Source organism: Marmota flaviventris, chromosome 17 (genome assembly GCF_047511675.1).
Source record: "Marmota flaviventris isolate mMarFla1 chromosome 17, mMarFla1.hap1, whole genome shotgun sequence".
In the NCBI taxonomy this organism is placed as follows: Eukaryota; Metazoa; Chordata; class Mammalia; order Rodentia; family Sciuridae; genus Marmota; species Marmota flaviventris.
Window position 1 is genome coordinate 16347968 of NC_092514.1, and position 24169 is coordinate 16372136.

At 37.2% G+C, this 24169-nt stretch overlaps 2 protein-coding genes across 25 annotated transcripts in view; one reads left to right on the forward strand and one right to left on the reverse strand.

Annotated features, from left to right (window-relative positions):
• Ncor1 (nuclear receptor corepressor 1) overlaps positions 1 to 24169 on the forward strand; it is a 153011-nt gene that overhangs the window by 118277 nt on the left and 10565 nt on the right. For 14 of the 20 annotated variants that reach the window (XM_071603044.1, XM_071603048.1, XM_071603058.1 and 11 more), the window contains 15 exons: positions 1695 to 1835; positions 3000 to 3083; positions 3637 to 3893; positions 4246 to 4606; positions 6448 to 6675; positions 9140 to 9349; positions 9817 to 9966; positions 10291 to 10428; positions 12293 to 12458; positions 12694 to 13187; positions 15797 to 15925; positions 16373 to 16530; positions 17584 to 17807; positions 20615 to 20758; positions 23180 to 23322. In XM_071603044.1, the coding sequence (XP_071459145.1) occupies positions 1695 to 1835; positions 3000 to 3083; positions 3637 to 3893; positions 4246 to 4606; positions 6448 to 6675; positions 9140 to 9349; positions 9817 to 9966; positions 10291 to 10428; positions 12293 to 12458; positions 12694 to 13187; positions 15797 to 15925; positions 16373 to 16530; positions 17584 to 17807; positions 20615 to 20758; positions 23180 to 23322 (3027 nt within the window). The remainder of the gene's footprint in view (positions 1 to 1694; positions 1836 to 2999; positions 3084 to 3636; positions 3894 to 4245; positions 4607 to 6447; positions 6676 to 9139; positions 9350 to 9816; positions 9967 to 10290; positions 10429 to 12292; positions 12459 to 12693; positions 13188 to 15796; positions 15926 to 16372; positions 16531 to 17583; positions 17808 to 20614; positions 20759 to 23179; positions 23323 to 24169) is intronic. The other 6 variants (XM_071603046.1, XM_071603056.1, XM_071603060.1 and 3 more) reach the window with 3 other exon arrangements.
• Ttc19 (tetratricopeptide repeat domain 19) overlaps positions 19865 to 24169 on the reverse strand; it is a 45115-nt gene continuing 40810 nt past the window's right edge. The window contains exons 14-15 of one of the 5 annotated variants that reach the window (XR_011704878.1): positions 23218 to 23347; positions 19865 to 20453 (exon numbers count right to left, since the gene is read on the reverse strand). The gene's annotated coding sequence lies outside the window, so the exon portion shown is untranslated. Of the gene's footprint in view, positions 20454 to 22394; positions 23348 to 24169 lie in introns of those variants that run through there. The other 4 variants (XR_011704879.1, XR_011704881.1, XR_011704882.1 and 1 more) reach the window with 4 other exon arrangements.

Sequence of the window (24169 nt, forward strand, 5' to 3'; positions counted from 1 at the left end):
AGGAAGTATCCCATAAGTGATAGCTAACATCATCTGTGACTGGTCGTCTTATGAAAAGAACCTTTTATTTAAATTAAATAGAATCACTTTTATTTCATTGGGATTCATATTTTTTGAGTTAAGAATTAGGAAGTAGGTAGCCTAATAATCATGGAAAGACTATTAAATCTATATTCTCTTTAGCAAAACCATTTTACTTTCTTTCTGTGGAAACATTTTATTCAGACTCATTTATCTATTTTTAGACAGAGTCTCACTATGTTACCCAAGCAGGGCTCAAATTCATGATCTTCCCACTTTAGTCTCCCAAATAGCTGGTATTACAGAGTTTTGTGTGTGTGTGTGTGTGTGTGTGTGTGTGTGTGTTACTAGGGATTGAACTTGGGGTGCTCTACCATTGAGCTCCAATCCTAGCCCTTTAAAAAAAAAATTTTTTTTTTTTTTTTTTTTTGAGATAAGGTCTCATTAAGTTGCCCCAGCTGGATTGAACTTGTGATTCCCCCTGCCTCTGCCTTCCAAGTAGCTAGTATTACAGGAGTGCCATTGTACCCTGCAGACGCATTCTTAAGTTATATTTTCCCCATTATATTCTATGAGAATGACTCAGATGTGACATAAATATTAGCCAAAGGACTGAGATTAGCTTTCATTTGCAACAAGCTATCTTTGTGACCTTGTAGTAGTCATTAGTTTCACTTTATCTTTCTCTTCAAATAAATAGAAGTTTGTACATAGTACTTGATTCCACATTATATATGATAGCTTTCTTATTCCTTTCCTCCTTATTTAAACATGTGTGATATGTATTTGTTAACATTTTGTTTCTGGGGGGATGAGTTTAATATACATTTCCAAAGCCAGAAATCTGGCCATCTTTCTTTTCTGCTTCTTTTCTTTCCAGATCCAACAATTCATTAAGTCATTACTGTTCTCTTTCCTAAAATCTCTGAAATATTACTGTATATTCCTCCCTGCCACTGTGGTCCAGTGGCTGCCTAACTTATCTCCCTGCCTGCAGTCTTACCCATATTCAAAGCTATGTATCATATTATTTCCGGCTTGACTCTGTTGTCTTAAAGATAACTGCAAGCACCTTTCCTTGGCTTCATCACCCTTCCTTGGTCAGCTTTGAGCTTATCACTGCCAATTGAGTCCTTCCTATATTTCCCCTTAGCCCTCCTGTAATTACTCCCTGATACTCATCCTCCTAACTCTGCTGTTCACATTGGCCATACACTGAGCTAAAGTTCTTGTTTTGAGGTCTTTGTGCTCATCATCCTCTCTGCCTGTACCACTTTTTCCTCCTCTGCCTTTGTTAAACAGCTCTTATTGATCCTTCAGTTTTCAGTTTTCACATTATTTTTTTCTAGGCATCCTTACCTGAATCTGGGGATGTCAGGTTTCCTTCCCAGCATTCTAATAGCATTGTACTTCATTCATAGTACTTACCACTGGATGGTGAGGGCCAATTAATTTATCTGTACCCACCACTTTTAAGTTTCATGAGGAAAAAAACTTAATTTCTTAACCTTATCTGTAAAAAGTAGGCATTCAATAAATGTATGAATGTTATCTACACATAAATATATTCTAGACTAGGACAAGTTTTTGTAAGATTGTGAAAATAAAATGTTATTTTCTATACATTGTGGGCCTTGAGCTGTCTGAATAATTCTTGTTTGTGCATTCTACAGATATTAAGAATGCCAGAGAAGGAACCAGGAGTCCAAGAACAGCACACGAAGTCAGTTTAAAAAGAAGCTATGACTCAGTGGAAGGGAATATAAAACAAGGGATGTCAATGAGGGAGTCTCCTGTATCAGCACCATTAGAGGGTAAAATGTTTTTAGAACATTATTTAGATACATTTAATTTTGTATATTGTATGCATGTTGAATCAAGTTCAATCTCTAATTTCTACCTGAAATTTTTAATATAACTTAAATTTCATATTATTACATCAACGAACAAAATGTATGGAATTTGAGAGCAGGAGGAGGTGAAACTGAATATAATTACTTATAACAGTACCTATTAGAATGTTCATGTTTGAATTGTTCATATCATTTGTAAATTACCTCGTATTTGAATTAAGAATGAAAAATTTATTATTAGTTTTTTTTTAAGTGAGGTAAATAAAGTGATGAGTGATAGATAACAGCAAAGACATGAATTTGAATCCTAGTTTTACCCTTTCCTGATGGATTTCTCTGGGCATATTTCTTCCTCTTGAAATTAAGGGATTGTACCCACCATTGCCCAATGATTAGAGACAGGTGTCTGAACTCTTGCTGAAGATATGATGTTCAGTAAATTATCACTTTGGTTTTGTTTTGTTATTGACTTACCTTTAAATCATAACCTGTTCCCAATGAATTTTAATGTAGGTAAAATACTAAAAGCAGGATAAATTATTTCTAAAAGAGGAATTTTCTCTATTAAAACAACTATGACAACTCAGTTATCCTTACTTCAGGTAAATGTGTATGGTTTATTTCAATCTTTAATTCATACTTATTGATAGTATAATGTAAAATTTGTTAGGAGGTTATTTACAACTCTTTCATTTAGATTTGCATATTTAATGTTTTTCTTCTATTTTTATGACAATTATATTTGATGTTTTTCCTTTTTCTCAGGTGTATTTCAAAGTTAAGCAATAATTTCCAATCCCATATATGCTCTGCTCTTGATAAAGAAGCATTAGGATTTTATATTTCACTTTGAAGTGTCTATTTCTTTTTTGACTTATACTGAGGTACCTGTGGCCATTTTGTAAATTTTGGAAGATGTGTGCAGAGATCTGTGTGATGTCATATTGGATATTTCTGATTTGTTTTTCCATGGTATTCTTTTGGATAGTTCACAAATTTAAAATGATGTCTCTTTCTCCATAAAACTTTTATCAAAAATACATACTCTAAGGACAGTACTAAGTGTAGGTGAATAGACATATATTCATTATGTTTAATAAATGAATTTCTTTCTTGTTTTGAAAGGACTAATATGCCGAGCATTACCCAGGGGGAGTCCTCATTCTGACCTCAAAGAAAGAACTGTGCTGTCTGGCTCTATAATGCAGGGTAAACTTTCTGCTCATTTTGCTTTTTACTTATAACTGGCAATGTAGTTTGACATAAGTTTGCAGAGCATGAAACCTGTTTTTTAAGATATTTTCCCTCTTGAAATATTGTTTTGATTATAACTTTTCTGTCATACTTTTCTGCACTACATAGTCTATCAGAAAATGATTGTTGCCAAATATGACTGTGACCACTAATGTATTATTATATTTTGAACAACCCTTAAAATAATGATTGGTAAATACTTATTTGAGAATCTACTATAAACAGAAAACTGATTTAAATTTTGGCAAAATATGCATATTAGAATTTATCTTTTGGTGTGGGGAGTACCAGAGTTTGAACTCAGGGGCACTAAGCCACATCTCCAGCACACTCCAGACACAGGGTCTCACGGAGTTGCTTTGGAACTCGTGATCCTACTGCCTCAGCCTCCCAAGCTGCTGGGATTTAGAATTTATCATTATAACCATTTTTAAGTGTACGATTCAGTGGCATTGTTTGTGCAACCATTGACATTATTTCAGTGTTTGTTTCTTAAATTCTTTTCAAGGCACACCAAGGGCAACAACTGAAAGCTTTGAAGATGGCCTTAAGTATCCCAAACAGATTAAAAGGGAAAGTCCTCCGATACGAGCATTTGAGGGTGCCATTACCAAAGGAAAACCATATGATGGCATCACCACCATCAAAGAAATGGGGCGTTCCATTCATGAGATTCCACGGCAAGATATTCTAACTCAGGAAAGCCGAAAAACTCCAGAAGTGGTCCAGAGCACAAGGCCAATAATTGAGGGTTCCATCTCCCAGGTAATTAGGTTTCTCTTTTTTTGTCAGCAGTTTTACGTCAGAACGATAATTATGAAACATTTGTAAAATTGTGACTTAATACTTATAAACAGTTCTTATGATGTCAGGTTTCTTAGAAGTAAATGTGGAAATTTTAATTATTTTTTGTTATCAGTTTTTGTTTGATCCATAGTATGGAATGAGTAATGTGGGAAAGTGTGCAGTCAGGGTCAGTGGGTTGTGATCGAGCATCAACACAGACAATAAAGGTCATCATAGAAAATTGTAACTGCCGTGGGTCAGACCTAGACCTGAGGTGGAACAATATGTAGACAACTTGGCTACCTATAATGTTTGTTTCTTTGTGTTGTAGGGCACACCAATAAAGTTTGACAGCAACTCAGGTCAATCTGCCATCAAACACAATGTCAAATCCTTAATAACGGGGCCTAGCAAACTACCCCGTGGATTGCCTGCACTGGAAATTGTACCAGAGAATATAAAAGTGGTGGAAAGGGGAAAATATGAAGATGTGAAAGCAGGTGAGCCAGTGCGTTCCCGGCACACGTCGGTGGTGAGCTCCGGCCCCTCCGTTCTCAGGTCCACACTTCATGAAGCTCCAAAAGCACAGCTGAGCCCGGGAATTTACGATGACTCCAGTGCTCGGAGGACCCCTGTGAGTTATCAGAACACCATGTCCAGAGGCTCGCCTATGATGAACAGAACTTCTGAAGGTATATTATTTTTGTTGCCTTGTCTGATCATTTTTACTGTAGTTTTTCACTTTTGACAAATAGAAACTATCAAACTATTAGCTTCAGATTATCCCAAGATCCATAGATTACGCTTGATACTAGGGCTATGGAAGGCTACTAATTTGAAAACAGGCTTTATTAGGTGAAGCACCTAATATTTAGAAGTAAATTTGGAAATTTTTGAAGCTTTGAAGATGGCCTTCAAGTACAGGGTATAATAAAGTCCAGAAATGCCCTAGAGTAGGTAATTTTTTGAATAGATTTTCTGTCCATTGAGTAAGGTTTTCTGAAAGTCAGTTTTAGCAGTTGTTTTCCCAGTTGCAATGTGGTATGGTAGTTTGGTCTCCATAGCAAGATTGCTTAGACTTTGAATCAAATTTCTTACTTACAAACTTACACAAGTTACTTAACTTGTCTATGTCTTAATTTCCTCATCTCTAAAGTGGTAGTGTACTACTAAGACCTGGATTTTTGTGATGATAAAATAGGTAATACATTTAAAAAACTTAGATTAGTGCCCAGTATATATGAACAACTGAATAAATTTTAGCTATTCTTGTTATCATAACCCCATGCTGCTGGCGGCTACATCACTAGATAAGAAGTGTTGATTTATTACTAGATAGTGTCTGAAACAGCCTGAGACTCTGAAGAATGCATCCACATATCTTAAAATTTATTGTAATTCATACTTATTGGGCTCACAGGAATGGTACTGGCGTGGACAGTAGGTATAAATATGAAGAGTGAGGAGAAGGGGGAAAAACAAGGGAGGCAGGAGGGAAGTGCCTAGTTATGGATAGGGGAACAAAATCAAACCTTTGGCTCTAGTTTGGAAGGAGAATTGCCCTGCAGAGAGAAAAGGCACTCCACAGTTGAGCAATTTGGGACTTAGAAGGGGGGATGATAAACCAGTGTTATTTCTTGGATTTGACATGTAGATTTGTTTGATTTATACTAGCATAATTTTCGTAATTAGAAGGTGGTGATGTTATGAGACATTGTGTATTTAATGCCGCTGAATTATATCATTTAAAATGGCTAGAATGGCACATTTTATGTTACATATATTTTACTGCAAGGTGATGGCTGCAAAGTGCTTGCGTATCGTTGGCATTACTGAAACAATCTCACCACTCCGAATAACATCATTTAGACAAGGAAAAGCTGGAATAGGTAGGAAAATGGATGGATGTTGGTGAGGTAATGAAAAAGTCACTGTGGAAGAGCAGAGCAAGGAAAAAATGTAACTTACAATTGACAGATAACCAGGAAGTTGGGTTACACAGGCAGAGAGAAGAAATTGAAGCCAGGTGTAGGAGTCATACCTACAAGCAAGGCCAGCTGGGGCAACTTAGCAAGACCCTGTTTCAAAATAAACTTTATATAATATAAAGAGCTATGGGTATAGCTTTCTGGTAGAGTGCTTGCTTAACATGAAGCCCTGAATTCAACCCCCAGTATGGCGAAAGAAAGAAAAAAAAGAAAAAAGAAAGAAATTGAGATTTGCTAAATGTGGGTATGTGGGTCCAGAATAATTTGGAATATTAATCTCATTCAGAAAACAAAATCATTCATAATAGAATTTTGATAATCTTAAGGTGTTATAGTAATAGTGCTATTGCTCTCAAAGGAGCAACCTTTTCCAGATCTCAAGGCTGCTTCTAGTTCTTGACACTTGAATATTTTGCAAGAATGAATATTTAAATCTTTAAGGAGAAAGAGCTCAAAAATATATGAATATTGTCTTAAGAGATGGATAAATAACCATACTTTGCAAGTTTTCTTAAGGCTTTGTGGCATTGGCCCCTTTTTTCCAGTTACGATCTCTTCTAGCAAGTCTGCCAATCATGAAAGGAAGTCAACACTGACCCCTACCCAAAGGGAAAGTATACCAGCTAAGTCTCCAGTGCCTGGGGTAGATCCTGTTGTGAGCCACAGCCCATTTGACCCTCATCACCGGAGCAGCGCCGCAGGGGAAGTTTATCGGAGCCACCTTTCCACACACCTGGATCCAGCCATGCCTTTTCACAGGGCTCTGGATCCTGGTAAGCATGACACATAGTGAAGTGACAGTTATAGAAAAGAAATAACTTTTTAAGCTTCCTATTATAGTACAATAGGCAGATAATTATACATTTCATTTTTGCCAGCTGAACATCCCATGTTATCAACACCAAATCAAGAAATAAAATTTGGGGCATAGGTTATGTCTCTGGTGAGTGCTTGCCTATCACATGTAGGCAGTGGGTTTGATCCTCAGCACTTTAAAAAAAATAAAGTTATTGTGTCTGTCTATACTGTAAATATTTTAAAAGAAGAAAGAAAATATTGCCATCGTCCTTTAGAGAACTAAAAATAATAGGTATCTGAAAAACTTTATTTGATGGCAGTTGGTGAAGCTGATTGGAAAAGTGAGTTCGTGTGAAGAAATACTTTATAATGACAGACATACCTTAAGTATGTTAATTAGAACATAAGTAGACATTCATTTACCAGTGTGTTGATCTGAAGCCTAAGGCCTTAGATTACCAATTAAACCTAGCCTTTTTAACATATCCAGGTTCAGCTTCTTTTTTTGTTTGTTTTTTTTAAGTGAAGGTAAAACTTTAAAGACAGTTTCAAGTAATCCAAATACAGAATCATTCTAGATATTTTTCCCAATTCTTTCAGTTTGTATATCCCACACTTGATTAAGTTTCTTTATTGAGTCTTTCCATAGCAGCCAACTTACTTTTCAGAGAAACAGCTCTTTTCACTGATTTTCAGATCATTTCATTACATAATTTAATAATATGTGTAGCTAGAAGAAACTTATGAGTGCATATCACTGATGTTGGTAGACATGGTTCGGGTGGGTACAAAGATGGTTCTGGTAGGAGCAGAAGTGTGCATGTTACTAGTGTGTGTACTGGGCCTAAGGCAGCACATTTCATGCAGCTGAAGGAGAGGAGCTGTCACACTGCAGCTGGGAACAGAGTTCTATAAGAGTCACGTTTTATAGTAGCAGAGAACTTGTAGGAAATATTTTCGCTGAAAGCTGTGTCAGTATCATCAAATTATCTGACACTTCAGAACATTAAGTTTCAGAGGAGTTCAAGCCTAGTACAGAGAGTCTCTAACTATGGTTTGTGTCATTTACATTTTTTGACTTTGCTGTGGTGAGAAAGTAATAGGCAGTGAGTAGAAATCATACTTCACAGTGTGAATGTGAATCTTTTCCGGGTAAGCAATATTTAGTATGAACCTCTCTCATGAGTGGCAGCTCCCAATCAGGAAGCCACCAGCACTGAATGATGTACTGTCTTGCTATGATGTTCAGGAGGTTAGGTATATAAATGTATTTTCAGTTTATGATATTTCCAACTTTACAATGGGTTTATTGGGAATATAACTACATAGTAAGTTGAGGAACACCTGTACTGGGAAAACTCTATCCCAGACTGAAATGGAACAGTAAGTTGACAGACTTACCTGACTTGGATTTCTGGATGAAGGAGAAGCAAACATTGCAGAAAATATATCGGTGGCTTTTCTAGGGAGAACATCTACATTTTGTTCTAAGACAAAATTTACATAATTTCTGTTGAGTGTCTATAATAGTCCTTTATTTTGTAGCAATTTTGCTTTTCATTTCATCCTAACCTGGATTATTATAAGTATTTTGAGGATAGAGGCCTTGTCTTCTTTTTTTTTTTTTTTTAACCATACCAGTCAGTCCCTTCACAATCTTTTGTCATGCTCTAAGTGAAGGATTGCCAGATTGTAGTAAGCCAAATCATGCTGCCACCTTTTCCTGTAAATAAAGTTTTATTAGAACACAACCATAACCATTCATTTGTTTTGTCTGTAGCTGCTTCTATGCTATTGTGACAGAGTTAAGTAGTTTTGTCTTAGACCTACAAAACTCTGTGACATTTATCATCTGACCCTTTATAGAAAAAGTTTGATAGTCTGTGCTTCAAACATGCACAAATTAAATGCTTGTAGACTAATTGTTTTTACTTCTAAAAAAAGTAAACTTGCTATGTCACAAAGTGTTTCCATATATTTTTTCATTTGTGTATATTAATTTTATTTTCAAACTGGGGACGTAGCTCAATGGTGGAGCATTTGCCTAGCATATTTGAGGCCCTTGGTTCAATTCCCAGCACTGAAAAAGAAGAAAAGAAATCAACAAAAATTTTATTTTTAAACATAGCTCTTAGAGACTTCCAGTGAAAACATAATAGAGTTATGTGTCAAATATTGAAAGTGAAACTATTTGAGAAATTTTTAGCTACTGTTCTTCCCTTTCCCATTACACCTCAGACATTAGAATGCATTAAAATTTATATTGTTGATATATCAAGGTCTAAAATGAATCCACCTTAATTCCTATACCAAGTGATAATTGCCTGTGCTCTAACTCAGCAAATGATTTTTATTTCCTCACTCTTTCTGTGGGTGATGTCTGGCAAATGAATTTCACCCAGGACAAAACTTAATGCCTTTCTGTTGTTGTTCTCTCAGCAGCTGCTGCTTACCTGTTTCAGAGACAGCTTTCACCAACTCCAGGCTACCCAAGTCAGTATCAGCTTTATGCAATGGAAAACACAAGGCAGACAATCCTAAATGATTACATTACCTCACAGCAGATGCAAGTGAACTTGCGCCCAGATGTAGCCAGAGGACTCTCCCCAAGAGAGCAACCACTGGGTCTCCCATACCCAGCCACAAGAGGCATGTGTCTTTTTAGTTTAGATTTCATAGAATTTATTTTAATCAGCAATTAATAAACACTTGTTGAATGAATGATGGAAAGAAAGAAATGAAGGCTATATCCTTTTATATTTTAAGGGCTATAAACTAGCCCTTAAAAGTGAACATAGTAATGTATCAAGATGAGGTGTTTTGGTGAAAACTGAAATAACCAAAATCATTGTGCTAGGTGTTTGGAATCCACATTTTACTAGTTTGCTGTCTCTTTTTAATTTGAATATCCCTTAAGATTATTGTTGTATAGTATTTAATATCCTTCTCTAGATTTAAAGAAGATTAAAAGGTAATGATGATCCTAAAACCTTTTTATTTATGCTACATACAAATTATCATTGAATTATAGAAATAGACAAAATCCAAAAGCCATGTATAGTTATATCTATCTTCAGAATAAATGCTTACATAAATTGTGTTTGTCTTTTGGATAGGAATCATTGACCTGACCAATATGCCTCCAACGATATTAGTGCCTCATCCAGGGGGAACAAGCACTCCTCCCATGGACAGAATCACTTATATTCCTGGTACACAGATTACTTTCCCTCCCAGGCCATACAATTCTGCTTCTATGTCTCCAGGTAAGATGCGGCAGACATATACTTCTCCAGTAGGACCAATGTGCTTGAGTTTTATAACATAGCCTTTTATTATTTGGGCAGTTTTTCCCCCATTTGGTTTGTTCTTTTCATTTAATAATAGTTCTTATTTGCCATCTGTTACTAGATATCCTAGAAATGCTCTAAAAGCTTATGTTATGCTAGAGTCATTATCCAGGATTGTTAACAATCTTTCTACATTTGTATTTTGGAGCTTTTTGAAAAAAATTAATTATAAATTTCAAAAATTGTTCCTGATTAGGTTGACATTTTTGTCTTTAAGTTGCAGATTCATATGTTTTGCAGGACACCCAACACATCTTGCAGCAGCAGCAAGTGCAGAGAGGGAGCGGGAGCGGGAGAGGGAACGGGAGAAGGAGAGGGAGCGCGAACGGGAGCGGGAGCGGATTACTGCAGCTTCCTCTGACCTCTACTTGCGACCAGGTCAGTGAAAGGCTCCTCCCTCCTAGGGACAGGTCTTGGTGATCTAGAGTTGTGGTGTGTTGTGCTTAGAGCTCCGAGGGGCAAGTAAGAATTTGAAGGTGAAAAGTCATTACAGGGCTCAAGTGAAATGCAGATGAAAGTCCTCTAGAGGTTGGGATGGGGGAAAGATGAATTTGACACAGAAAAAATGAACTTTCCATGGCAAAGGTATCATTTTGATTGGCTCAAGCAGCTGCTCTCAGATGGGCCGGAAAATATTAGACACAGAGCTCTTAAAGCCAAAAGAGCAGCCCAAGCAAAGGTATAGGAAGCTATAACTATACCCCAGTTTAAATGGGGAATGAAAAATACATTTAGAAGTTGTGTCATGCTCTGAATGAGGGATTGCCAAACTACAGCTTGTGGGCCAAATTGAATTACAATGAATTACATCTTAAATTACAATGAAAAGTGCTGCCATTCTGTTCAAAAAGGAGGTGACACCATCAGAAGAACACTTACAAGAGAGTGGCATGAGATGAATTAGAACCCCGAAGGTCCATAGTTGCATGGACTGGTGCCAGGAGGCCAGAGTAACTGTCAGTAGTTCACATGCCTCATGGCCTGAAATATTCTAACATAGGGAATGACCAAGAAAGAACTCCTGGGAAGAATATGAAAGTAGAATCAAAATGTCTTAACAATAACTGGATATGGGAAGTAGGGACAAGATGAGAAGCAACTTTAGTCTGCAGTTAAGACAGAGCATGTAAGCCAGCAGCACAGTGGTGCATGCCTGTGATTCCAGCAACTTGGGAGGATGAGGCAGGAGGATCACTACTTCAAGGCCAGCCTCCACAACTTACCAACTTCTGACTCAAAAAGTAAAAAAAAAAAAAAAGAGCTGGGAATACAGCTCAGTGGTGGAATACTTTCCTAGCATGCATGAGGCCCTGGGTTCAATACCTAGTACCACAGATCAAACAAACAAAAAACCCTAATAAAACAAATGGAACACAATTAGTAAAAGTAAAGAAAGAATGATTTTTATTTTAGACATACTGTATTCGACACATACTCGGAGTATCTGTTCTTATCCTTGATATACTTGTCTAAATCAGATCATTGACCCTATCTGTATTGTCCAATATTATATATGACCTAGCACTCAGAAGAAAAAGAGAGCTTGGAGATGCCAACAGATTTGTAAGAGTTGAAACTGTGGCTTGAGTGAGACTTCCAGGTTCAAGAGTGTAAAAACAGAAATAGGTCAGTCTTTTTTAGATGTTTCTGGATGTGCTGATATAGATGGAGAGAATAGGAGGCAGAGACATGGTTAGAGAGGTGGGTACAGAGCTGAAGGCATAGTGGCAAGAAGGTGTCACAATCATGTTTTCATGGGGGACAGAGCCTTTGAAGTCAATGTAGTTGGCAATATGTGGAAGAAATCCCAAAGCTAGTCATCATATTTGATGCTGTCATATTATTCCTGAGAAATTATCTTAAACACTTCAGTGGTTGCAAAGCCTGAACACATTTAGATGTGACCCATTATCTGTATCCAATCAAAACAGTTTGAGAGATGAACCTGTCTGGTTTATATTAATGCTTCATGCATTTGGTGCTATTTCTATTTCTCTCTAGAGTTAAGAATGAAACTAGTCACAAAAATGGAAATGACAGTAAATCATAAACTTATGTTTTGTTTCAAGCAACTTGTGGGCTTTATTGAGGAAGGCCAGAAAGTAGAATATCACATTTCTTATCTCATGTTCCTTTTCTATTTAGTAATATTAGGATATTAACAATCCATTAATGTTACTACCTATTAACACTAGCTTCTTTCTAATAGCTTATCTTTCTTCCTCTTTTTTTGCCCCTGCAGGCTCAGAACAGCCTGGCAGACCTGGTAGTCATGGATATGTTCGCTCCCCGTCCCCTTCAGTAAGAACTCAGGAGCCCATGTTGCAGCAAAGACCCAGTGTTTTCCAGGGAACCAATGGAACCAGTGTAATCACACCTTTGGATCCAACTGCTCAGCTACGAATCATGTCAGTCTCTTGTATGCATTTTGACTAAAAGAATACTATATTCTCTTACATATTAAAATTATACAATAGTTAATAGTCAAGATTTTCTAGCCACTAAACTTCTTATTCCTTTTTTTGGTGGGCGGGGGGGGGGGGGATTTGCCATTTGTCCATCTTCGCATCTCACATACACACATACACATATCCCAGTAAATGGTCTTCTCTTCATAGAGCTGTGATTTGGTTTTATTTACAGGCCACTGCCTGCTGGGGGCCCTTCAATAAGCCAAGGCCTGCCAGCCTCCCGCTACAACACTGCTGCGGATGCCCTGGCTGCTCTTGTGGATGCTGCAGCTTCTGCACCCCAGATGGATGTTTCCAAAACAAAAGAGAGTAAGCATGAAGCTGCCAGGTTAGAAGAAAATTTGAGAAGCAGGTCAGCAGCAGTTAGTGAACAGCAGCAGCTAGAGCAGAAAACCCTGGAGGTGGAGAAGAGATCTGTTCAGTGTCTGTACACTTCTTCAGCCTTTCCAAGTGGCAAGCCCCAGCCTCATGCTTCAGTAGTGTATTCTGAGGCTGGGAAAGATAAAGGGCCTCCTCCAAAATCCAGATATGAGGAAGAGCTAAGAACCCGAGGGAAGACTACCATTACTGCAGCTAACTTCATAGACGTGATCATCACCCGGCAAATTGCCTCGGACAAGGATGCAAGGGAACGTGGCTCTCAAAGTTCAGACTCTTCTAGTAGCTGTATGTATCTCAATCTGAGTTTCACAATGTGATATCTGAGTAAAGAATTACTTTATTCTTTAGGTAAAGCAGAACTATATGGCATAAAAGAATCCTAATGCTTGATGATAAATGTAAGAGAAAAGATTTTGTGGATTAGAACAGCAAAATGTGTCTTCTAGTTTTATTATGATTTAAATATCCCTGTTTCCTAAGTATAAGCCTGTCCGTGTATTTTTCAGGAGAAAACTTACCTTCAAAAGAACTAAAGTTGGGAATTGGATAGAAAGAGGGCAGAGCATATTAACATGTTCTTAAACAGTTTTTTTTTTGTTTTTGTTTTTTTACTGGATGTGGTGGTGCACACTTGTAATCCCAGCGACTTGGGAGGTGGAGGCAAGAGGATCACAAGTTCAAAGCCAGCCTCGGCAACTTAGCAAGACCCTGTCTCAAAATAAAAATGACTGGGAATGTTGCTCAGTGGTAAAGCACCCCTCCTCAGTACCAAAAAAATAGGAAATAAAATAAAACACTGATACATATTTATATATTTTTTTAAAGTTAAAGTGATTTGCATTTTGATCCAGTATGGTTTGTCACACTGATGTCTACAAGAATTCACCAATCTACACTAAAATGCTAGAAAAGTTATTTTAAAATTTTATTTTTAATGTTGCCTAAATTCTATATGGAATTCCAGAAAAAACAAGCAGGTATTTAAACAAGCAGCTGCTAATAATTGAAGTAACTGAATCATACAGTCTTTTCTATGTTATCTTCATTAAAGGAACTGAGTAGTATTGGAGATAATGAAAAAAAAAATTCTTGTGTAGCAGAATGCAATGTGAAGTTCTTTTTAATCTCCAAATATCCCTTGCCTACTTTAAAACTTGTTTGTGTCTAAATCTACCCCATTGCTGAGGTTTTGAGAGAGAAAGAGACATCTTGATCGTGTATTGTATAGAAGAAAGACTTCCTTTTAACCTGGGATTAGGAAAATCTACAACATAGGTTTTCAATATGCAGAAAATTGCTAGCCCAAGGAAGAGAGGTAGTTGTATGAATGGGTATTTTCGAGGGGAATCATCAATACACATGGTAATACCTCCCACCCCCAGGCTTCTGGACCAGGATAGTATAATCTCTAGGGTGCATAATCACTGGACTAAACAAACACTTCTTTTCTGTTTGCATCACAAAACACACCTTGCTCTAGGAATTTGATTTTCAACAAAATCAAAATTTTGATTTTTTTTCTGTTTTTTCTGAAAATAGAAAAAATCCTGGTTCGTTCATATTTCTGGGTAGTTTATCTTAATTTTATCACTGGGCACTGACTTGCTTGAAGTTCAAGTCTAGTGACAGTCACTTGGTCTGGTTTTCAGTTTGACTCTTGAGAGCCTTCCTCACCCTGGAATGAAGCACATTTCCCTCATTTTTGCCCCTAAGTCTTCAAAAGCAACGTGAACAAGGTTCAGAAGTAGACTTTCTGTTGACAGAATACTGTTAGTATTCAATGGATGTAGGATGTTGGTTTGTAACAGTGGATATGGAGATTGCAAATTAGTATAAATTCAGAATATAGTGGTTTATTTTAGTTCCTCAATGATAATTTTCATGCTATTTGTTAGGTTTCTCTTTTCCTGAACCTGTATAATTTTAATTTCCATGACCTACCTGGTTGGAGGTAGTTCAACTAAAACTGGAGGAGCAGGAGGTGGTCAAGTCACAGAATTCATTACCACCATGTCCAGCTAGGGTTATAATACCCTTTTTTCAGACTTGAGAAAGTCCTAATGTTGCCTGTAGGTGTTAAAGAGCCCTCTAAAGTTAGAAGATTCCTAATCAGGAAGTTATATCTGCCAGTCTCAGATTGCTGAGTTCTGAGGCCATGGCAGGACTGTGAAAAGCTGCCTGTCCATCTTTGCATAGCCCTTCTTTTCTTTGGAATTGCATCCTAGAGGACGCAGCTCTTTCATGTGGGCATCCTCAAGAGTTGGTTGGCATCCTTCCTTTCTGTGATTCAATTCCCTTCAGATATTCCCTACTATTCCTGTTTATTTTCACATAACAAGGTGATGAAAAATTATTTGGAGTAATTTTTGTCAACAGTACTCCAGTTATTTGAGAAAATCATTGTATAATGTTAGGTAATCCATAGTTTTAAAAACCATTATGGTAATGAAGCAGCTTTATAGCCTCAAACCTTTTTGAACAACAGATTGTCCCATGAAGTGGAATTGTTGGTATCAATTAACTGATGAGATCTACTCTCTCAATTATTTATTAATCTCCTCTGATGAGAGTTTCCCTGGTGATTTCTTTGTCAGCTCCCAGGAGATATCACAAGTCTGTTTTCTGTTATGTCCCATCTGTTTTCTGTGGGCTTTTAAAAAAGACCTTAGAGTCCCACACATTCAGAAAACCCTATGCCTTAACAGAGATTAGGAACATCGAGGCACCTTTGGTACAGTCCATAGGGTTGGATAAGTTTTATCATTAACCAGGAATTGCCATTGGACATCTCTGAGCACAGGGGGAAAAAATTAAAATATGCAAATAGGTATGAAGAACTTGGACTTTTGAAACTTTTCAGGCATTCGTTTTAAAATAAGATTCTTTTCTTAAAGTATCTTCTCACAGATATGAAACACCTAGTGATGCTATAGAAGTCATAAGTCCTGCCAGCTCACCTGCACCACCCCAGGAAAAACTGCAGGCCTATCAACCAGAGATTGTTAAGGCAAATCAAACAGAAAGTAAGTCTTTTTTTAGCCACCATTGACATGTTATCATATCTGCATTTATCATTTGCTTCAAAAGTATCTGTCTATGCTATGCTAAGAAATAACTTGTTTTGTTTGTTTCAGGGTCATCTTATATGAGTCTGCTTTTAAAAAGTTTTAAGACTGCACTAAGGAAAAGCAACTTTAAAGCTATTGCTAATTGCTCTTTTGTTTATAGTTTAATGGTATAGAAAATAGTTTATTTGTTTGCCCACTTAAACATTCACATTTTATTCTACAAGTCCTCAGACTTCTATTGGTAAATAAATATTTTTTGCATCAAAATTAAGATACATAAATGCTGTGCTTAAAGTTCTGTCATATCCTTTTCGTGTATTCTTTGGAATTATGTTTAATCTTTGATAATGAGTAAAAAACAGGGGCATCCCTGGAGTAAGACATGTATGTGTTCTATATTAGCCGATCCCACCAGACAGTATGAAGGACCACTGCATCACTATCGACCCCAGCAGGAATCACCATCTCCACAACAGCAGCTGCCTCCTTCTTCACAAGGAGAGGGGATGGGCCAAGTGCCTAGGACCCATCGGCTAATCACACTTGCTGATCACATCTGTGTAAGTTTTTCATTATTCTTACTATTTTTTTCTTTCTTTTTACAGTTTTTTTTTTTTTTTTTCCTTTTAATGGTATTGGTGATTGACCCCCAGGGTTAATCTTTTTATTTTGAGATAAGGTCTCAGTAAATTGCCCCACCTGACCTGAACTTGTGATCCTTCAGTAGCTGGGGTTACAAGAAGACAGCACCTCACCCAGCCTTAATCCATTTTTCTTTGGAGTGTTAAGAATATTAGCACACTGGGGCTGGGAGTATGGCTCAATGGTAGAGTGCTTGCCTAGCATGCATGAGGCACTGGGTTCAGTCCTCACCACATAAATGTAAAAATAAAGATTTGTATTCACCTAAAACTAAAAAATAAAAAAATATATACATGTTACAACATTTAAAAAACATTTATTTTCTCAATGGTAGAGCAGTTGCCTAGATTGTGCAAGGAACTGGGTTTGTTTCTTAGCACCTCAAAGAAAAAAGAAAATAGACTTCAATGTGAAGAGACTCTTTTCCTTAGTGAAGTCTGCCACACTCCAGGCTCCTTTTTTTTTTTTTTTTGGTGATGCTGAGGACTGAACCTAGGGCCTTATACATGCTAGCCAAGCACTCTACCACTAAGCTACACCCCCATCCCTAATCCCCCAAATTTCTTAAATAGTAAGCTCTTTACCACCAATCTGTACCCCCAGCCCTGACATTTCTTTTTCTTACGTATTTTATTTTAATGTTTTATTTTTAATAATTCTGAGTGTCAAACTCAGAGCCTTGTGCATAGAAAATTGTGCTCCAGTCCATAGACAAAACATGATCAGAGTCAAGTGCTCTACCTTTCAGCTATATCCCCAATGCAAAGCAACCATCTTTTCTTTCTTTCTTTTTCTGCAATTCTGTAGATCAGACCTAGACCTTGTTTACCAATGAGTTAAACTTGTGATTAAGGCATATGTCACTATGCCAGGCTTGTTAGACTCTTATGCTGTCTTTTTTTTTTTTTTTCCTTTTCTGAGGGGGAGGGTACTTAATGAGTTTAATCACTTCCTCCTTTTCTTGTTCACAGCAAATTATCACACAAGATTTTGCTAGAAATCAAGTTTCCTCACAGCCTCCCCAGCAGCCTCCAACTTCTACATTCCAGAATTCACCATCTGCTTTGGCGGCTACAACTGTAAGGACTAAAACCTCAAGTCGCTATAGCCCAGAATCCCAGTCTCAATCTGTCCTTCATCAAAGACCAGGCTCTAGAGTCTCTCCAGAAAATCTTGTGGACAAATCCCGGGGAAGGTAAATTGCAAACCATATGTAAATTTTCCAGCAGTAAAACACTTTGAATATATCTAAAAGATAGGGTACTTATTTCTCACATCAAAAGTTCATTTGCCTTTGTTTCCTGGAAAGTATAAATTGGGATTTTTTCCTCCATATATTATTCTTGGAATCTCTACCGTCTGGGCATTTGATGTTGTATTATTTGCTGGTTATGAAAAAGTTTAGTTTTTTTTTAATATTTGATTTTTAGTTGTAGATGGACACAATAACATATTTTATTTTTATGTGATGCCAAGGATCGAACCCAGTGCCTCATATGCACTAGGCAAGCGCTCTACTGCTAAGCCACAATCCAGCCCGAAATAGTAAAGTTTAGTAGTCATTTAGGGATACTTAAGTGCTCCTTCCAAATCATCTGTCAAGCCTAGCACGTTGGCAGGCCTATAATCCCAGCTACTGAGGAGACAGGAATGAGGACAGCCTGAGCATGGAGTGAGACCCTAATCTGAAAACCAAAAAAAAAAAAAAAAAAATCTCTCAAACATCTCACTCTTTGTTTTCTGTTGGGGCAGCAGAAATAGATGCTTCAAAAGGTGACATTACAAATAGGAAAGTGGGGCCAATAGAGGTGCCCTGGGAGGAAGCGCTTAATGTGACAGGACTATCTGGTAAAGAGTGTACTTTCTTACCTGATGTTCTGGGGTCTGGATTTAAGAAAAAATGAGGCAGTTTTTTTTTTTGTTCAAAATGATAGACTACAAAGTAATATGTTTATAGCTAAATAGCACAAAGGGAATTAATAAGAATTTAGAGAAAAAGAATAAGATATTGGGCTGGGACTGTGGCTCAGCTGGCCTAGCACATGTGAGGGTTTGATCCTCAGCACGAACAAACAAATCAATAAAATTTATTATGTCCATATACACTAAAAATGTTTTTTTAAAAAATGAAATATCAACAGAGCAAAGAGTGGCAGATACAGGGAAGACACACAAGGCTGATGAACCATAGCTGGGAATATGAAGACAAATCTGTAGCAGAGATGATTCTCTAGCCTGCCTGCCACCCCATAAAATTAGCAAAGAACAGAAGGAAGTAAGAATAATGTGTTTAAGAAGCTGAGTAGTCTTTTTTTTTTTTAAAAAAAAAAAAAAAAACTTTTATTACAGAATTTTCAAACATATACAAAAAATAAGAACAGTACATCTCCATACTCCATCTCCATACTCCTATCACCCAGCTTTTATAATCCTCAGTAAATACCCAGTTTCGTTTCATTTTTATCCTCCCTTTGCCCACCCTGGTACTGAGGATTGAACCCAGTGACACTTACCCTTTGAGCCACATCCTCAGCCCTTTTTACATTTTATTTAGAGACAAGGTCTCACTGAATTGCTTAGGGCTTTGCTAAGTTGCTGAGGCTAAATTTGAACTCAGGAACCCACTGCCTCAGCCACGCAAGTCACTGGGATTACAGGTATGTGCAACTGCACAGGCTTTGCTGTATTTTTTTTTTTTGGTCAATTTTCAGTGGACCTTTATTTTTGGTTATTTATATGTGGTGCTGAGAATCAAACCCAGTGCCTCACATGTGCTAGGCAAGCCTCTACCACTGAGCTACAACCCCCACCCTACTGAATTATTTTGAAGCAAGTCAATCAAGTAAAAAGCGTGTTTAAACTGTTCTCACAATTCATATTGTTGTTTTAACACCAATAACTGATTTTTAATCTGTAAGCAAAATAAAGAAAAAATTATCTGTAGTTCTAGCATAGAATATAAATGCTGTAAATCAAATAAATATTGCTGGTAGACATAGGAAAGAGAAGGGAAGTCACAGAAAAGAGGTAGAAGGGTATACATGCTAATTTCTTCATTTTAAAAAAAGGTTGAAGTATGCTGCTTAAGGTTAAATAGACAAAGATTATAATAGCTAAAAATAAGAAAAAGGTAAGTCAAACTCTTTCATGGAAAATAGTTGATAAAAATCAAAAAGTAAAGGTATATATTTAGAGTTTGGGAGATAAAGACCAAAGGAACTAAATATTTCTAAAAAATCAGAACTAGATGAATTGATTGTGAAAGGAAATGTTTAATAGTAATATGCAGATATTGAAAGTCACAAGTGGTGTTTAGTATGCATAATCTCTATGTAAAAGACTTTAAAAGACTCTAAACGAGCTAGGCGTGGCAGCACACACCTGTGATCCCATCAGCTCTGGAGAATGAGGCAGGAATATCACAAGTTCAAAGCCAGCCTCAGCAATAGCAAAGCACTAAGCAACTCAGTAAGACCCTGTCTCTAAATAAGATAGGACTGGAGATGCTCAGTGGTTGAGTGCCCCTGAGTTCAATGCCCAGTACAAAAAAAAAAGTGGTATTCAGAGGAAAAACAATTGCAGAGAAGGTCTCACACCATTAACTATAGTGTGGGTTCATTGGTTAAAACTCTTAGGTTTCAGTTTAGTCCTTATCAAGGAAAGACTTGATAAGTTATGACCAAAATAAACAGTAAAACCCTTGAGGGCACAATTGGACTAACTGGCCAAAGAGCAGGTTGGAGTCTGATGTTGAAGTACATGCAGAGCCTCAGGATGGAGCTGCTGCTGCTGCTTCCGCTTCCGCTGTTGCTGTCCTATGGTACTAACTGGTATATGACTCCTGAGTCCGTGGAGAAAAAGGCATTTTCAGTAATTAGATATATAGCAAATACCCATAACAACTGTTTTCTAATAGAAATCAGCAATCTTAGTTAACAGTTTCTGTTTAGAATGATCAGTCAACATGTAGAGGGCAATCTAACCTTTTACATGTTACAACAGCAGACCTGGGAAATCTCCAGAGAGAAGTCACGTCCCTTCAGAGCCCTACGAGCCCATCTCCCCACCCCAGGTTCCAGTTGTGCATGAGAAACAGGACAACATGTTGCTGTTATCTCAGAGGGGCTCGGAGCCTACAGAGCAGAGGTGAGTGCACTTCCCAACCACAGCTCCTCTGCAGGGGTCAGGCTTAGTGCCTTTTTGAACTTTGATCACTTAAGTCTGTTTTCCCAGGGAGCTAATGCTAGTGGATTATAGCAAAAATATCATCATTTAAATAGATTAGAAAAAATGTTTATTACTCTTGAAATTAAATCCTCATATTCTTTAAAAAAAAATTGTGGTGGGGGAGGTGGTCCCTGACTGATTCACCAACATTACAATTTAGTCAATATTACCATTACATTACTGTGTACAAAGCATTGCAGACTATATACAGACCAAACTGCTTTACATATTTTATCTTTTCTAACCCTAACTCCAACCCTCTGAATGATGAGATGTCTTTGATTTGGCCCATTCCAGCCCCTCTTCATACTTTACCAAAGTGATCTGTCTAAAACTCACATCCAGTAAAATGCTATATGGCTAGCATGGCATTTGAGTTCCCTCAGGACCTAGTTTACACAGCTTTACACTGAATTCCTTTTCATCTATACTCATGCTGTTTCCTTGATGTGTAGCACCCTCCTTGATGCTGAAAGGTAAAAACATGATTTACCTCTGGTCAGACTGATAAGAAGGGGAAAGTGCAATTTTAAACCAAAGTCTAACTCCCAAGTGTATTTCTATTGCATATACTCACAGGCAACAAACAAAATTGGTGCCTTCAATTGAAAAAGAAAAAAAATATTTTTGGAGAGGGAATGATATTAAATTTAATTATATATTTACATGTTTAAGACAGGGACCATGTTTTAACTCTTTTGAAGATAGTAAGTGTTCTTGTGTTTGCATGATGAATGAATCTACAGGACCAGATGAGGTTACCAACAGCTTTCCTTCTATACACTCTGTGTTATCATCTCTGGCCCCTAGCTAGATCATTGATGGCCTAGAACTATTAGAGAGACTTGATTTCTAAAGTGTATTAGTATAGGAAGCTACCAGTGAACTATGAAACTCTTCCATTAAACTCAGCTGGGACTGAAATGACAGTAAAAAAAAAAAAATGGACAGTTTTGTTTTTACTGTATAGCTAGTCTATTCAAATCCAACTGATGACTGCTTAAGTAAGAACTCTTGCTATTTTATAGGTAGGTGTGCTATTAGTTATAATTTCAGTAGTAATTCTAGGGCTGGTAATGTAGCTCAGTTGGTGGAGTGCTTGCTTTGTATGCATGAAGCCCTGGGTTCAATCCCCAGCACCACAAACACACACAAAAAGTAATTCTGTGGCTTAGAGGTAGAGTGCTCGCCTCTAAGGCACTGGGTTCGATCCTCTGCACCACATAAAAAAATAAAGATATTGTGTCCACCTATGACTAAAAAATAAATATTTTAAAAATATATAAATAGATAATAAAATGATAAAGTAATTCTGCTGGACATAGTGCTGCATACCTATAATCCGGCAATTTAATGAGACCCTATTTCAAAATTAAAAAAAAAAAAAAAATGGGAATATAGCTCAGTGGTAGAACACTTGTCTAGCATGAAGAAGGCCCTGGATTTACTCTCCAGTACTGAAAACACCCCCCTCAAAAAAAAGTATAAGCTAGTAAATAGCTCCCCAATTTATATGGTAATCATAAATAGGTTCATGCCATTAAGCAGAAAGCACCATAATAAGCTGCTTCTCCCAGGCACAGTGGCACACTCAGAAGACTCAGGCAGGAAGATTCCAAGTTCAAAGTCAGCAGGGTCTGCTGTCTGTAAAAAATTTTAAAAGGGCTGGGGATGTGGCAGTGGTTAAGTGCCCCTGGGTCTGATCCCTAGTACCCCTTAACCACAATCAAAACAAAGGTATTCCAAGTTTTCCTGCTAGTATTCATTTGCTACATGTTGATTTCTTAAAGAGTGCCTACTCTGGATTTATCTATTTTAATCCCAATTTTACAGTTTCATCTTTGAGAGCTAAAGTATTCTATTATGCCCTTAACCCATTTTATCTTATCATTCCAACTGTGGAACATCTATGAAAAGTAATATATTCTTATAAGTTATATACTCACATTACTTTAACATTACCTAAAATTATATAACTAGATTATGATTTCCAACCTATTTTAATGCAGCTGTGTCATTTTTGTTGAAATATTTTCAAAATTGAAATCTTGGCACTTACTGGGTTACATGGTATACTGAATGGCTTTAATTTTTTTTTGGTAGACGGATACAATACCTTTTATTTATTTATTTTTACGTGGTGCTGAGGATCGAACCCAGTGCCTCATACTTGCTAGGCAAGCACTTTACCACTGAGCCTCACCCCCTGGTCACATAGTTTCTTAACGACAAATATAAGCTGTAGTTTTCCCAGTACTCTATGACCATCACCATTATTAATAGGAATGTCCCCAGGTTAGGAGTATATGATTATAATAAACTGAACTGTGTTCCTAACAGAAATGATTCCCGCTCACCAGGGAGTATAAGCTACTTGCCTTCATTCTTCACCAAGCTTGAAAATACATCACCCATGGTTAAATCAAAGAAGCAGGAGATTTTTCGTAAGTTGAACTCTTCTGGTGGAGGTGACTCTGATATGGGTAAGTGGGACTTCTTTCATTAACCCTGAATAAAACATGTATTAGTATTGGTATTGCCAACATTGCCTCTTCTGTAACCCTTAAGTTTGAAGGCATCTGATCCTCAACACCTCCAACATATTTAATCCTAAATTCGTCCCCAAATATCTGCCAGTTCACAAGAGTTCCTACTTTAGCAGGAACCTGCTCCTTTCTGAAGTTGCCCATTTTCTCTGGGAACTAATGCTATGTCTGGGATACTTTTATGTGGGTTTGGACAGTTGTGGGGGTTTGTTTTTAAGTCACTGATTTTAGTTTTTTCTTTTTGGGCCCTCTCCATACACCATGTCTTCAGATAGGTAAAGACTATCTGAAGTCATGTCCTTTGTGAGTCTATAAATATTCCTAGTTTCATTGATTATTCTTCACATCCTTGTTCTGAGAAACCCTGCTATCTCAGTTGCTCTCCACAAAATAGTGTGATATGATCTAGTGTAAATTCATTGTTATTAAGGTAGCCTAAGATCTTATCACCATTTTTGTTGGCAGTCTAAACACTGAAGTTATAAATACACAAAGTATGAATATAGGTGTCAAGTTCTCTTAGTGGGCTACTTTTAAATCACACCTTTCCCCTTCTCAAGGCAATCTGTGCTTGCTCCCTTCCAGCTACTTTCTCTATCCCACCAGGGTCTCTCTGGACATTCAGCATTTATATGCAACTCTGGTAGACTTACCGTATAACATCATCAATAATAATGGTAACGAAGGGAGACTAGAAATGTGTGCTAGGCACTATTCTACATATGTATGTGTATATGAATTCAGTTAATCCTCACAAACCCACATGCTACATATAATTATCTCC